The 14,312-nt window shown below is 55.7% G+C and overlaps 3 protein-coding genes across 3 annotated transcripts; 2 read left to right on the top strand and 1 right to left on the bottom strand.

Moving 5' to 3' along the window:
* Positions 1-93: 93 nt before the first annotated feature.
* Positions 94-1,142, bottom strand: CAOG_04790 (hypothetical protein). The gene is made up of 2 exons (XM_004347491.2): positions 550-1,142; positions 94-436 (listed from the first exon to the last, which is right to left on the bottom strand). The coding sequence occupies exons 1-2, from the start codon at positions 1,061-1,063 to the stop codon at positions 117-119; spliced, it is 834 nt and encodes a 277-aa protein (XP_004347541.1). The 5' UTR covers positions 1,064-1,142; the 3' UTR covers positions 94-116.
* Positions 1,143-1,207: 65 nt separating this feature from the next.
* CAOG_08823 (hypothetical protein) lies at positions 1,208-7,618 on the top strand. Its single transcript, XM_011272161.1, has 10 exons — positions 1,208-1,259; positions 1,375-1,613; positions 1,821-2,029; positions 2,139-2,331; positions 2,451-2,568; positions 2,687-6,186; positions 6,307-6,431; positions 6,510-6,691; positions 6,784-6,938; positions 7,034-7,618. Exons 1-10 carry the CDS (start codon positions 1,238-1,240, stop codon positions 7,448-7,450), a joined length of 5,160 nt encoding a protein of 1,719 aa, XP_011270463.1. The 5' UTR covers positions 1,208-1,237; the 3' UTR covers positions 7,451-7,618.
* Positions 7,619-8,149: 531 nt separating this feature from the next.
* On the top strand, positions 8,150-14,086 carry CAOG_04794 (hypothetical protein). The gene is made up of 3 exons (XM_004347495.2): positions 8,150-8,309; positions 8,627-8,778; positions 8,914-14,086. The coding sequence occupies exons 1-3, from the start codon at positions 8,165-8,167 to the stop codon at positions 13,984-13,986; spliced, it is 5,370 nt and encodes a 1,789-aa protein (XP_004347545.1). The 5' UTR covers positions 8,150-8,164; the 3' UTR covers positions 13,987-14,086.
* The last annotated feature ends 226 nt before the right edge of the window (positions 14,087-14,312 follow it).

The following is a 14,312-nucleotide window of genomic DNA, read 5'->3' on the forward strand; positions in this document are numbered from 1 at the left end:
TGGAAATGCTGTTCCAAATGAATGTCATGCAAACAGTCCCCGCGCTGCGCAGAGAGAGCTTGGCGCGGACGATGTGAATGCGCGACACAACGATTTCGTAGCTCTTAACTCTCATATTAATACAACTGGGTCTGCATGTGATGAATCGACACCTTGCTACTACGTGCTCGCGATTGATTTAGATAGTCTTGCTGCGTAGTTGGCACGCGGGGATTGGCTGTCACAACGAGATCCGGAACGAGCGTGCGGAGAGCCTTGTTGATGCGAAACTGCAGGATTGGATGGCCTGCATTCAGCTCGGCCTGGCTCAGTTCCATTAAAATGACAGACTCAGCTATCCGATGAGCAAGGGCTTGGGCTTCTTGAGAAAATCCGGCTTCAGCGCACAAAACACCGACCGCACCATTGTGATTCTTGGCTGCGTTCGCCACAACACCTGACCGACACGTCGCATATCAGTCAGCATCTCCGTTGTGCGAATCACATATCTAATAATGCATGAAAACGCTTTGTTGCTGATCGCTTCACGAACAAACCATTCAGGCTTACTCTGAAATTCGCGAACAACGGCAGGCCCGACTCGAGTCTTGCCGCTCTTGCACTGAACAACTGCGAATATGCGACATGCTTCCGAGAGCTCCCATACGCCGTAGAGATCGACTCCACGGTCGTTCTTGCCTCCCGCTGGAGCAAGGCTGAACTTGAGCCTCTCAAGCAGGCTGCGTGTAGACTGCTCAAACTTGGACCCTTGCTCAACATAGCCCTTGTTACGACTGGTACTAGTACTACGACTACTGCTGATGATGTTGTCGTTGCTTGTCTGCAGCTTCTCGGGGTTGGAAGCGGACGGTGCTTGATGTTCGCGCCGGTCGTCTTGGCGGCTGAGCTCGACGTGCTGCTGTGCTGGGCTCAACGCAGCAGCAGCGACGGACGGCCTGTCTGTGCCCTGGCTCGACCACGACGACCATGACGATGATGATGATGATGATGATGATGATGATGATGATGATGACAGAGTCCGAGCTTGAACGCGGGCGAACGTCAACCCAGGCAGCCTCAGCATTGTTGACAAGGATTTTGACAAGATTTTGACAGCTTTTTTGAATGTCTGTGAATGAGGTTACCAAACAAACAAACAGCACAATAAAATAAAAATGACTGATACTCTAACTCTATTGGAATCGTGATACAGTAGCTCCAGTCCAGTTCCAGTTCCAGTTCCAGTTCCAGTCGTACAATGCCGAGACCGGTCGTCACTTGTAAGGATTGAGGGAGGCTGAAAACACCCCCAACCGCCATACCACCATGCAGCCATCAAAGCAATCGACCTCTCTCTTGTGTTGCTGACTGAATTTGACTTGGCTTGTGCTCCAGATCTGGACGACGCGGGGCTGTGGCCGGTGCTCTCGCGGGGCTTCTCGAGCCGCTTACCGCTGACCAACCTGACCTGGCAGAGCGGGACGAGTCGCCGCCACCGCATCGCAGAGCTCGACATCCAGCTGCAGCCATTCTCAAGCACAGCCAGCTCGGCGGGCAAGACTGCAGACCGGATGGGCGCACTCGCTGCCGACCCAGCTTCACCATTCCTGCATCTCTTCATTGTCAACTGCGAGGTTTGTTGGCTGGGTTTTGTTGATGATGGATGGGTTGATGGATGGATGGATGATGTGTTCGGTGTGGCGGTTGCTCGGTTTGGGTGTTTGGTCTGGGAGCTCCATTGGAGCATTCTGAGCAAATTTGACGGAAACTCTGACTTTTGGCTTGTAATTTTTGGCAACCGATTCGCTTCCGACAACAACAACAACAACAACAAACACCAGGACACTGACCAGTACAAAGCCAAGGTCAAGCAGACCATTGCCGATTGGCTAGAGTCATTCAAGGGCAGTTACAAGCAGGAATGGCTGATCATCTACGCAACCATGCCGACGAGCGCGACTGCCACCAAGCCAAAGCTACAACTCTCAAAGCTTCAGCTTCGCAATGTATACGATCGCATCAAGAGCGACTTTGATGAAAAGAACAACAGGTGCGCACAGATCGAGCAGAAACATCAAAGGAAAGGGGGGGGGAATGTTCCACAATTCTTATGCTTTGTGTGTCGCGTGTCAATGCCTTTGATTCGTTGGTCTGAGCAGATGCATCCAGTTCCGAGGAACAGAGGGCGAGGCAAAGCTGGCCGAATCGTGGGACGAACTCTTTGGCAAGGTGCAAAACTGTCTGATGAAAGCGTTCGACCGCCGGGTGGTCAATCTGGAGGACAATTTGCGAAAAGCCCTTGCCACGCGGCACATGCCTGGCTGGAACTATTGTGCATTTTTCATCATGAAGGTATGGCGTTTGCGGTGTGTGTGTGTGTGTGTGTGTGTGTGTGTGTGTGTGTGTGTGCATGGCAGTCACGCCCTGCCCAATTGTATCGGAACGCAACGCTCACTCGTTTTGTAAAACAGGAGTCGCTTGCCTTTGTGTTTGACACGATGACGTTAGCGGAAGAAGCGCTTTTCCAATATCTTGAGCTGGATGTCTTGTTTGCCGAGTCAGTTGCGCTTGAGCGCTCCAGGAACAACGGTACGGGACTCTTTTTTTTTTTTTTTCTTTGATGGTGGCTGTCGTTCACTTTGAATGCTCACACTGGATCACCTTTCTCTTTCCCCTTCCCTCCTCCCGTTTCTCTTGTCTGGCGCAGGCACTATTTCTTGGATGGAGCACTTTGGAGGAGATCAACCAAACGACGACTCGGCGTCCATTTTCGACCCGTACCGCAAGCCATACCGTGATTTGATTCAACAGAACGCCGTCACCATGTTTGACTTTCGTGTGTACTTGTTTGCGAAGATCGCCTCCTTCTTGCGGCGGTTGGAGCGTTCTCTCGAAGTGACGAGACGCGCCTACGGCTTCATCACTGAGCTCGCCTACACCATGTCGCTGCACTCGCACCTATCGTCCGCTTGGATTAGCTCGTGGGTGTTTTCCTCGTGTCTCGAAACGCTGTCGAGCGAGAGCACGATGGACTCGTTCGTTGACCAGCAAAACGTGGCTGTCATTCGGGCAGACTTGTGCGCATACGCGCGCGAGCAACTCGACCAGCTCGGAGTGCGATGCGGCTTGCTTCCATGCCGCCGCCCGTTTGCGCAACACGCCGCAGTTGAAGAGCTTTTGCATCCACAGACGCCGCCCATGTTTGTCATGAAGAGCAGCCAAAGCGCCACATTCACCCCCTCTGCCACCAAAACACCTCCTCGGCGAAGATCGAGCAGCTCGGGAGCTGCCTATATTGCTGCTATCGCACCACAGGAAGGACCGAGCGGCGCGGCCATCAAGCCAAGCGCATCGGCGTCAGATGTGCACACTTCGCGTGACGCGCCTTCCTCGGATTCCGCGCCGCCCACTGCTCCTACCACAGCCACAGCCACTACCACAGTGGTTCCACTCGATTCTGCGACGAACACCAATCAGTCTGATCGCACCACTCCGGCCGAATTGATGAAGCATATTACGAGCCCGAAGCTCCGGATGGCGTTGGACTCGCCAGACGCATTCGATGCGCTGTATGCACAGCTGTGCGAGCTCGCGATGGACGAGTGTGTTCGCTCGATGCGATCGCGTCAAATCCTTCCGATCAAGCACATGCTTGCGGAGCTCATGTTCCACCGTGGTCACTACGAGCACGCCGAGCAATTGTTTGGAAGCATGTGCGACTTTTACCTGCATGAAGGCTGGCCGATTTTGGACTTTGATGTGCGCCGCAAGTTTTCCGTCTGCCAAAAGCTCCTTGGGCACTTTGAGGCTTACTCGCGGTCCTGCATGCTGCTCAGTTCGACGATTGCGCCGCTGCCGTTTGCGGATCGGCTCTACTACTTTCGCGAGCTCATGGGTGCTGCGCATCCCGACAACTCTGGTACGCAATCTATTCGCTGCAGCTTCAATCAGCTGATTGCTGTCCAAACGGGCCGCTTGTGGCATGCGTCTGCGTTTGACGAGTGGATTGGCAGTCAGACTGTGAAGCGCACCACTCTGGCCCACACATCCGTGCGCCGATCTTCAGTGGCGAATCAAATTGATGTTACGCCGACAGATGAAGGAGCCGCAACTGCCAGCACCTTACTGGTAGAAAAGGCCGTCTCGCTCTTGGGCGCCCGCCCGTATGCCGAGGCCTTCCGCGCCACAGCGTCCAGTGCCGGCTATCAGTTTGATGATGTTTCCCTGGACGACGGAAGCTTTGCGGCGTCATTCTCATTAACAACCCTGGCCGCAGCATCATCAGCATCATCAGCTGCAGCAGCAGTAACAGCAGCAACAGCATCATCAACAGCAACATCTTTTTCAACAACAACGACAACCACAACAACAACAACACCTTTCGCAGCATCAACGTTACCAGAGTTGAACAAACTCCAATTTTCTCGCTCGCTCAAGCCATCCGCAGCGCCGCTGCGCGCTCCTACCTCGCTTGAAGTGGCCGCGTGGGACCACCAAGTGCGGTTCCAGGCAAGCATGCAGAACGCAGAGGTTGTGCCGACCTCGGGCGTCCATTGGACATCCGAGCTGCCGGCTACAGCCTGGCCCTACCCTCCCGGGCATTTGCATGGTCGACTGCTCTCTGTGGTTGGTCAAGCCGTTGTTGTTCCACTGACCATAACGAGTCACTTTCCTGAAGCTCTGCCATGTCAAGCTCTTCGCGTGTTCCTCACGTCTGTTGAAACGGAGGTCAAGGTGACGGAAGCACCAGCCGTTCCGACGAATGCGGGTTTCGGAGCTCCAGGCCAAGGGGAGATCAGTGATTCATCGAGCTTTGCGTCTGCATCCATGCAGCGCAGCGCTAGCGGATCCAATCTAACCGGCGTCGTTGTTGGAAGCACCTCCGCAAGTACCAATTCCTCGGCGGCAACTCCCAGCTCTGGGCCCAACTCGTCCCGATTCAGTTCGCCTGCGCTCTCTGCATCACCGTCAACCCTCTCCAAGCTGATGAAACGAGCGCCTCCTGCTCCGTCTCCCGCTGCTCCGTCTGCACCAAGCTCGAGTGGCTCATCGGGATCCGGCGCATCCACAACACCGCACGCTTACGCTGCGCCAGCCTCAGCCGCCGCCCCTGCTAGCAACGGGACAAATCAACTCGCAGTCGGCGCATCGACTTCTTCCCTGTCGGGACTGATGAGCGCAGCCACCGGATTCTTTGGCCGATCGTCGCCTGGGCTTTCCACAAGCACCACTACTGCAGCTGCTTCGACCAGTGCTGCTGTTCCGAAAGACCCTGTTGTGGTGACCGCTGCGACACCACCACCTTTGATCCCGGTTTCACCACCCAGCTCTGCTGGAGCCACGTCCGCGGAACAACAAGCTGCTGCTGGCAACGACAAAGCCCAGATGCTTGATGTGGCGAGTCCGTTGAACAACCGCTCTCGATCGTCATCCATCTCAGAGGGCAGCGCGGCAGCGGCAGCAGCAGCTCGGTCACGCGCTTCCAGCGGCATTATTGGCGACACTACCCTCGATCGACGATCGCCGGCCTTCTCACAGGCAGGAATCGACGCTGCAGAGTTTGCGCAGATTATCGCTGCTGGCCCAAACGGTGGCCCCGCTCCTGTTTCCAGCACCCTCTTGCCTATTCCGCAGCAGCAACGAACTGTGACAACTCAATTCTACAGTGTGCAGCTGGAAGTTGGTGACTTCATTTTGCAGCCAGGCGAGAACACTGTCGCATTGCGAGGAATCATGCCGATTGCCGGTCTCTTCCGTTTCGGCGCCGTTCAGCTCGTGAGCGACAACCTGACCCTGACATCGGACGAACTGTGGTCTCTCCCGACTTCCGTTGCAGTGCATGTCGAGCCTCTCAAACCCGCGTTGGGGATTGCGCTCGTCCCACCTGTGCTTGGATTTTACTGTGCGCTCCAGGAGCAGGAGCTGCAGGTCGAGGTGGCGTCGCATTCTGACGGCATCAACGGCGGACGCCTCGAAATCGATTTTGCTTCCTCCATGGTGCAGTTGCAAGCGGCATCTGTGCGTTTGCGTCACCGGTTGTCTGTGACACCGTCCACGCCTGAAGCCGATCAAGCCCTCCTGCCGTTCGTTCCAGACACGATTGGATTTGACGGCCGGTGTGTTCCATTGCTTCCTCTCGAGGAGCACACCAGTCTTCGCATGCACCTCCCTGTCATGTGTTCACGGCGCGGTGTGCCATCGGCCGAGGTGGGTTTGGGTTGTTTTGGATTGCGCACGTTGATTTGCTCTGGGTGTGTGTGTGTGTGTGTGTGTGTGTCATCTTTGAACTGACTCGATTGTGCTTTGGGATCTGTTTCCATTTCCCAGATGGTGACCGTCAAGGCAGAGTACATGAATGCAAATGGCATCCCATGCTCGACTTGTGTTGAGCTTCCAGCAGTCACTGGCGACCCATTCGATGCGCAGTTTGTCATTGAAACATTTTCCCAGCGGTGAGTCTTTCGTGCGAGGTTTTGGTATCGATCGCAACGCCCGCAGTTACTGACACTTTGTTACCCTCATCAACACAGCGCATGCGTCCAAGTTCGTTTGAAATCGCACTGTGCCGTGCCAGTGAAATTGCTGTCAATCCAGCTCACGACATCCAGGCCCGGAGCAGTGCTTGTAAGCGGCAATGCCGCCCTTGTTAATCAGACGCTCGCTCCGGGCTCGGAGGTTTCGCTTGCGTGGGTCGTCACACTTCCCGCGGATGGTAAGCGGGGCTTGGTGACACTGCCGAGATGGATTTGCCGTCGCCCTCCCCCCCCTATTTTCTGACGTGCGTTGCACTCAATCTTGATACAGGGGTGGCTGATTCCAAGACCGATTTTGAGCTTGCCGTGAGTTTCGGACTGGACGAAGCTGTGCTCGCACCATTCCAGCTTACAGCAATGGATGTGGTGCCGACTGTGGATAAACCTTGGACATTCCGAACCACGCACCAGCTTGAATCGTGGATGGTAATGTTTGACGGCTTTTTTTGAGTTGGAAAAGACAATCACTTGCTCTGACTTTTTATGTTTTATTCTGTTTGGTGTTGCTTCCTCTCTGCTAGCCGCCCTTTACCGTGGATATGGCGCCATCAACCACACCTCTGGAGCGCAGCAATTCTGCGTTGCTTCCAGGACACCGACGATCCCGGACTGTGGAGCACAGCACTCTTGTTCTGGGCGAAGCAACTTCGTTTGAAATGCGCATTCGGCGTGTGGCCCAAAACACTCTGCCAGCAGCGCCTTCTTCGATATACTACACTCTGCAGGTTCGTTCCGATATGTGGATGGTGGCCGGGCGCGACCGCGGCGTGCTCAAGTTTGACACTTCCAACGAGGAGGAAGCCGTCGTGCAGTTCTCGCTCATCCCGATGATGAGTGGCGATCTCCTTTTACCAAATGTGGAACTTTCCAGCTCCTCGACTCGAGAAGCTCTCTCTCATCGGTCCTTGTACCGATCGCGTCAGCTTGCAGTGCGATGAAAATCTGTTTCTGGGGCTGGCTGCACATTGTGGAATTTTGCCAGGCTCCTAAAACCCTTCCTCTCGTCCCCAAGGTTTTGCTTTTACGAACAGCCATTTTGTGAAGGGCTGATGGGCATTGTTGATGGTAAACTTGTCACAACTAAACAACAAATGATGCAAACACCGATCAAATGTTGAAGGCTTGGTCCATTTTGCCATCAACGACGAACTAGAGATTCTGTCAAAAACAAGAAGACTCAGAGATTGGGAAATTGCGCTGCCACCAGCACAAAGGGGAGCTTGGAAGTACGAGCACAAGGCGGGGAAGGGGGAACGACTTTGCGTCGTTTTTATTTCCCACCGTCGTCTCCTCTTTCGCCTCCGCGCTCACTGTTCCCTTCCCCGCTCCTTCACCACCCACCGATTTAAACTGCGTCTGAAATCCCCTTCTCTCCATGTTTGTCGCGTGCATGCGACAAAAGGTGGTCGACAAAAAAAAAAAGTTCATTGCCGACTGGTGATTTTTGCGTTGGTTTTGTCACTTTTCGCGCGCGTGCGTTCATGTGTCGCGTCTCAACTTTTGACACGATTGTTTCGCGTTCGAACGTTCGCATAGTTTGCCTTTCGATTGAAACACAATCCTTTTTTTTTTTTTTTTGTTTCTATTGGATTTTTCCATTCACTCTTTTTTTTTTTTTTTTTTTTTTTTTTTGGTACTGTTCGAGCGCAACGATGAGCGCGATGGACACTTCGCACGCCGGCGCTGGCGAGGGCTCTGCCGCGCCTCATGGCTTGCCTGTGCCGTCGCACACATCACCAGCGGAAGGGTCTTCCTCGGCTTCGCACGCTGGCACAATGCACGGCATCGAGCTATCAGGTAACAAAAAAAAAAAAAAAAACGCGCCAAAGCTTTCGGTTCTTGTTTGCCTCGTTTAGCCATAGCCAGGCGACGTGACCCTTCCAAGGTGCTTGTTCTGAGGCCTACAGCTGGTCTATTGCAACCAAGCAGCCCTGCAGTTGGGCGGCGAGTCGTAGCAGCGCTGCAGTGCGACGAACACTTCTTATTTATTTATTTTTATTTTACGACTGTATTTTTTTTTTTTGGCGGGAAACTCTTTTTTTGCGCTTTGATTCTGATGGATGGCTCATTGTTAACTTTGCGACTGACTGCTGACACCACGATGCGCGATACAGAGGTGTATCTGATGATTGCACGATTCCTCAAGACTGGACCGTGCTCGGAAGCCGCGGACGTACTCACAAGGCAGATGGAGCGCACGCCAGGGCTGATCGCTAGCCGCCACGACTGGACGGGCGCCGCACATCCACGCTCGTTTTCAGAAGCAGTAAGTTTCATTGAAGTGCAGTTCTTGGTTTTTGACTTCGGACGGACGGGTCCTGCTGTGGAGAATATCGCGCAAGAGCGTTCTCTCAAAAACCTCTGTGTGCTTTGCGTTTCTCTCTTTTCCCTGCTGGTCTAGGAGCAGGAGGAGGAGGTCGCCCCAGACCATCTTGTAAGATTGCTGTCACAACTCGTTAACACAACCAATGCGGCCATCCCGCCGCCGGCACCTGGGCTGAACACTCTCCTGGGGCGAGGAGCTTCTTCCATGTTTCGAAAGCCATCCGCCTCAGGCCTGTCCAGCGCTGCGAGGCTGCAAGTGCCTGGAGAGCTTGCCGCCTTTCATCGCGCACATCATCGCACATCCTCCTTCTTGCAAGGCGACTTGCTGCGTGGTCTGCAAACGCAGGGTGTCGGTAGCCCATTCTCCAGCTGCCGTCCAACCATCGCGGGTTCGCTCAACCGGATGAAGCTGCGTGCGGCCATTGTCGGCCATCTGGCGCCAGTGTTTTGCGTTGCATTCGACGTGACAGGCGAGCGCTTCATCACAGGCAGCGACGATAAGCTGATTAAAATCTGGTCGACCAAAGCGTGTCTTTTGGTCAACACCCTGCGCGGCCACACGGGTTTTGTGGTCGATCTCAACGTCAGCAGCGACAACAAAATGCTTGCCAGTGCTGCGCAAGACAGAAATGTCCGCGTTTGGTGTCTGGAAACTGGCGCGCTACTTCTCAACCTGAATGTGAATGGCAAAGCGGCGACCTCAGTCGCGTTCAGTCCCGCTTGCCACCTCGAGTCCAGGCTTTTGATGGCTTCCTGGTCTGACGGCACGGTTCGATTTTGGGCACTTTCGGTCACCGAACGTGATAACACTGCCGTATCTATGGTCGCGACAAGCAGCGCTGCGGCTTCTTCAGCAGCCTTGGCGAGTGCACCCATGCCAGAGTCTCCAGTGACTGTTCGAAGGCGAGGTCGACCTCCTCTCAGCTCTCGCCTGTCGGCTGCCCCTCCACCAACAGCTGGCAACGCAACGCTTTTCTCGCAATTCGAAGGTGCAGCAGCAGCAGCAGCACCAGCCGAAGAAAGCGTCTCCGCTGCAGCTGCAATTCCCAACCCGAATCAGCATGAACCATCCATCCTCCCAGCAGACCCGCAGCAGCAGCAGCAGCAACAGCTGCAGCTACAACTGCAACAACACCAGCAACAAGTGCAACAACAGCTGCAACAGCAACAACAGCCACTCGCCGCATCGTGCGACTCGCCGATTGAGGTGACAGTGCGGGAGACTGCCCTGTTGGAGACTCGCACGTCCATTCGAGACAGCGTGAATTGCTCTGCATTTTCGCCGGGCGGGGCTTTTCTGGTCGCGGTGGGCAGTGACTGCATTGTGCGTGTGATTGAGTGCGTTCCGGTTTTGCGGATGCTCGAATTTCCGGACGTCCACACGTCTCCGATCACCAGCTGTGTTTGGTCGCCCAGCGCGCTTCGGTTTATCACAACTGGCAAGGCAGGCCAAGCTTTTGTGTGGACTCGTTCCAAGGACTCGTGGGTTCCTCGTGCGCTCGATATGACACACGCAGTCGTCCCTGCATTTACGTGCGGACTGGACACTCTGTCAGGGACGCTTGACGCGCACGCAGCCCCGTCGTCGTCGTCGTCCGCAGTGACAGTGGTCGATGAGGATGAAATCGTTCATGTGCACGACGACGGCGAGCCCGCAGCTGAGAGCAGTGCGGTGAATGCCAATCCTAACGCCAGCCAGCCGCCGCCAATCCATCTTGAAAGCGAAGATAGTGAGGATGAGGGCGAACGACGAATGGAGAAGGCCCGATCTCGCGCTCGACGCCTCCTGAAGGAAGCCAACTCCTTTCCCCACTCTCAGACGCCGCCCTATGATGCCAGCGTTCGTGAGGTGTTGATGGCTTGCTTCACGTGTGACAACATGCTCCTTGTCACTGCCGAGTCGGAATCCAGAAGTCCTCCCGTGCTGTTAAAAGTATGGGATGCTCTCACCGGCGAGTTGCTGTGTGTGCTACGAGGCCACACTGAGAGCGTCATGTGCCTGGAGGCCCACCCCACACATCCGCGTGTCTTCCTCAGCTCCAGCCACGACGGACATCTCATTCTCTGGGATTTGCAGAAGGGACTACCGATGCGAGTCTTTTCCAACGTCGTCGATAATGGCGTCCGTGCCTCTGAATTTTTTGATGCTCGCTTCTCGCCAGACGGCACAACCGTTGTCGTTTGTGATGGGTATGGCCGCGTGTCAATCTTTGGGACAGATCCTGTGGCGGATCCTGAGCGGGTTCCTTCAGAGCAGTTTTTCAGCAACGACTACGGCGCGCTCGTCCGAAACGAGGCCGGGGCGTACGTGGACGAGCTGACGCTTCTGCCACCACACCGTTGCGCACGGACGGGGCTGCTCACCAACATGCAGAATGGACCGCATCCGCCTGCCATGCAGGCAGACCCGAGTTATCGCGACATTATCGTTCCTGTGCTTGATCCAGTGGCATTAGCTCGCGCAGTCCAAGACTGTCGTGCCATGCTCAATCACGAGCTCGAAATGGCTCGCCAGCCACTCACCCGTGTTGCTTCCACCATGGCAGACCGCGCTGCGTCGCCAGCCACATTCACCAACTCGCCGGTTCGGCGCGACAATCAGCCAAAGCGACCCCGTGCTCGCCCTCCAGCAGCTTCTGCACGGAGCACTGCGGCCGAAACCATCCATGCGCCTGACGATGGCCTTTCTGAATCGTCCCAGTCTGACGCTGGCGATCAGGACGACGACGACGACGACGAGTTGGACGGGACCTATGACGTCTCGCCAGCCGAGCAAAGACGAGCAGAGCGACACGAGCGTCGGCGCTTGCGACGACTTGCTGGCATCGCCCACGCTACCGCCGCTTCTGGAAGTCGCTCGACGCGTCGAGCGGCCCGAGGCGACGGCGATGACGGTGGACGTTCATCGCGTGGTCGCTCGCGGTCGAGTCGTGGAAATGGCTTTGTGGCGAGTGACGACGAGGAGGACGAAGCGAGCGACTCGGAGGACGAGGAAGACGAGGAGGCAAATCCGTCCTTTGACGACAGTTCGAGCGACTCGGAGATTGACCTGTCCGACAGCAGCGAGTCCAGCGAAGCCGAAGCGTCATCATCAAAACCCTCTCATTCCAAGGCCAGTGCGGCAGCGCCGCGCAAACAGCAGGCACCAGGCAAAGCTGCTGCCAGCCTTGTCGGGTATGCCCATCCTTCTCGCATCTGGCGCGAGCCCAAGGCGTACAATGGGCTGTGGAAGCAAGTGCAAGCCATCGCCTCAGCGCCCAAGTTTAACGTCCAGCAGTACTTGCCCGGTCCGTGGCTCACTCAGACCCAGCCGAGCTTGTCGCCCTATGTCCCGCAGCTGGACGACGAGCTCGTGTATCTCCGCGCAGGGCACGAAGAGTATGTGCGCGAAGGCTCCAAGTTCCACACTCCCGGCACGACAAACATCAACCCGTGGCAGCGCTATCCCGGCTTGACTGGCGCAGTCTTTTGCCGAGTGCTGAGTGTCGAGTACTTGGTTGGCCCTCCGGCAGTGTGCCACTTGAAGCTTGGTGTGTACGAAAACCAGAGCTGGTCGTTCGCCCAACAGCTCGAGTACCTGAACGCCTTCTACCGGCTTCGCCAGTTTGGCGACTTGTCCATTTCCGCTCACGTGGCCGACGGGCCTGCGACGCTTCGCGCCAAGCAGGCTCTTCGCGGCGCCTCGCCTCTGGACGACCGAGGCATGGCTTTGGTCGGCCTGGAAGCGCTCGATTCTCGCGGTTTCGCGCCCTATTTGCATCGCGCCGAGACCAAATTCCAGATTTCGTTTGCCTTCCGCTATGCAGATCTCGATGAAGTCGCCGATTTTCTCGTGCTGCGGTCGCGCTTTTTGCAAAGCGTGGCCAACCTCCCGCCGGTCGGCGGCCAGGTTGTCTGTTCGTACGGCGAGGAATGGTTTTCGGGCTCGGTTTCTGATATCGATCCCAATGCCCTGCCCGTGAGCGGCGGTGCTGGCCCTGGATTCAATCCATGGAACGGGCTCTCAATCAGGTTTGACAACTCGGACGAGCCGGACACGCTGTCGCCGTGGGATTTGTATCCTGCAGATCCTACTGCCATCCACGAAAACCCGCTCGACCCCTCCGGGCGGACTGTAATGGTGGATCAGCGAGTGTGGCAGTGGCCAGAGGCGATTTGCCAGCTGGAGGTGCAACGGATTGTGGCGGGTCTGAACCTCGTTTGCTTCTTTGACTGGGTTGAGCCGTTCGTGGAGGCTGTGGATTGGAATCTCTATCCCGACTACTACGTGATGATCCAGTACCCCATGTACCTGTCTCTCATTCGCAAACGCCTGATTTCGGGCTGGTACCGCAGCAAGGATGCGCTCATCTGGGATGTGCAAATGCTCATGATCAACGCCACGACCTACAATCCCGACAAGTCTCTGCTCTTCAAGTACGCCACCGTGCTGTTTGCCGGCTTGGTGGAATTCATTGTCACGCCTGGGCTGGGCGTTCCCAACCTGGCGGTCGAGATGGATTTTGACCGAGCGGCAGCGAACGCTGGGCCATTGGTGGTGTCGTTGGGCAAAATACGACCTGAATTGAACTACCAACGCAAGCCTAAAGGTCCGGCCGCCAGTGCCGCCAAGTCCAAGCCTCCGGCTCGGTCGGCTCGGCGCCCTGTCGACAGCGACGACGACGACGACGACGACGACGACGAAGATGTCTCGGTTGATGATGATTCTGATTCTGATGACAGCACTGCACGCCGCTCCAAGTCAAAGGCTAGGTCTGGATCTCATGGCAAGGCATCTTCTTCAGCTGGCAAGGCCAGCAAGAAGAGCAAGGGCGCCGTAGTCCCGAAACGAGGGCGAGGAAGGCCCCCCAAGCCCAAGTACACGTATTCCGATGACGACGAAGAGGAGGAAGCGGCAGGCGACGACGACGAAGATGACGAAGATGGCGACATGGCAGGCATGGACGATGGCGATACTTACGATGGATTTGCCGAGGACGACAACGACGAAGCCGAAAGCGGTGGTGGTGCTGCGGCTACTGCTGCGTCTTCTGCGTCTTCGAGCGCACGTCGCAAGCGTCCTGCTGTTGCGTCCTCCGATGACGACGACAGCGAGTTTGACGGCGATGAAGACTCTCATCCGAACAAGCGTTTGCGCGTTGCGGATTGAAGCAAGTTCCAACAACGACGTTGAACTGATTGATTTCTTTTGCGGGTTGTTTTCGAAAAGGACGACCGCCACATTGCAATACATTTTTTATTATTCACCATTCCAATCTTGCTCTGTTCTTGGGGGACGGGGACGGTTGATGTTCCTATTGACGACGAAGAGCAGCAAGCGTTGAAGAGCAAAACTCGTTGCATCCAACTTCCATTCCCCCCCCCCAATTCCACTCTCATCCGACTCTCCTCCGACATTCATCCAAAATCCAATTCAAATCTATATTCCTTGCCTTAGTTCTTTTGTTGTGCCTTTCATTTCGCAGAACTCAGTCC

This window comes from Capsaspora owczarzaki (assembly GCF_000151315.2).
Source record: "Capsaspora owczarzaki ATCC 30864 unplaced genomic scaffold supercont2.7, whole genome shotgun sequence".
In the NCBI taxonomy this organism is placed as follows: domain Eukaryota; class Filasterea; order Ministeriida; family Capsasporidae; genus Capsaspora; species Capsaspora owczarzaki.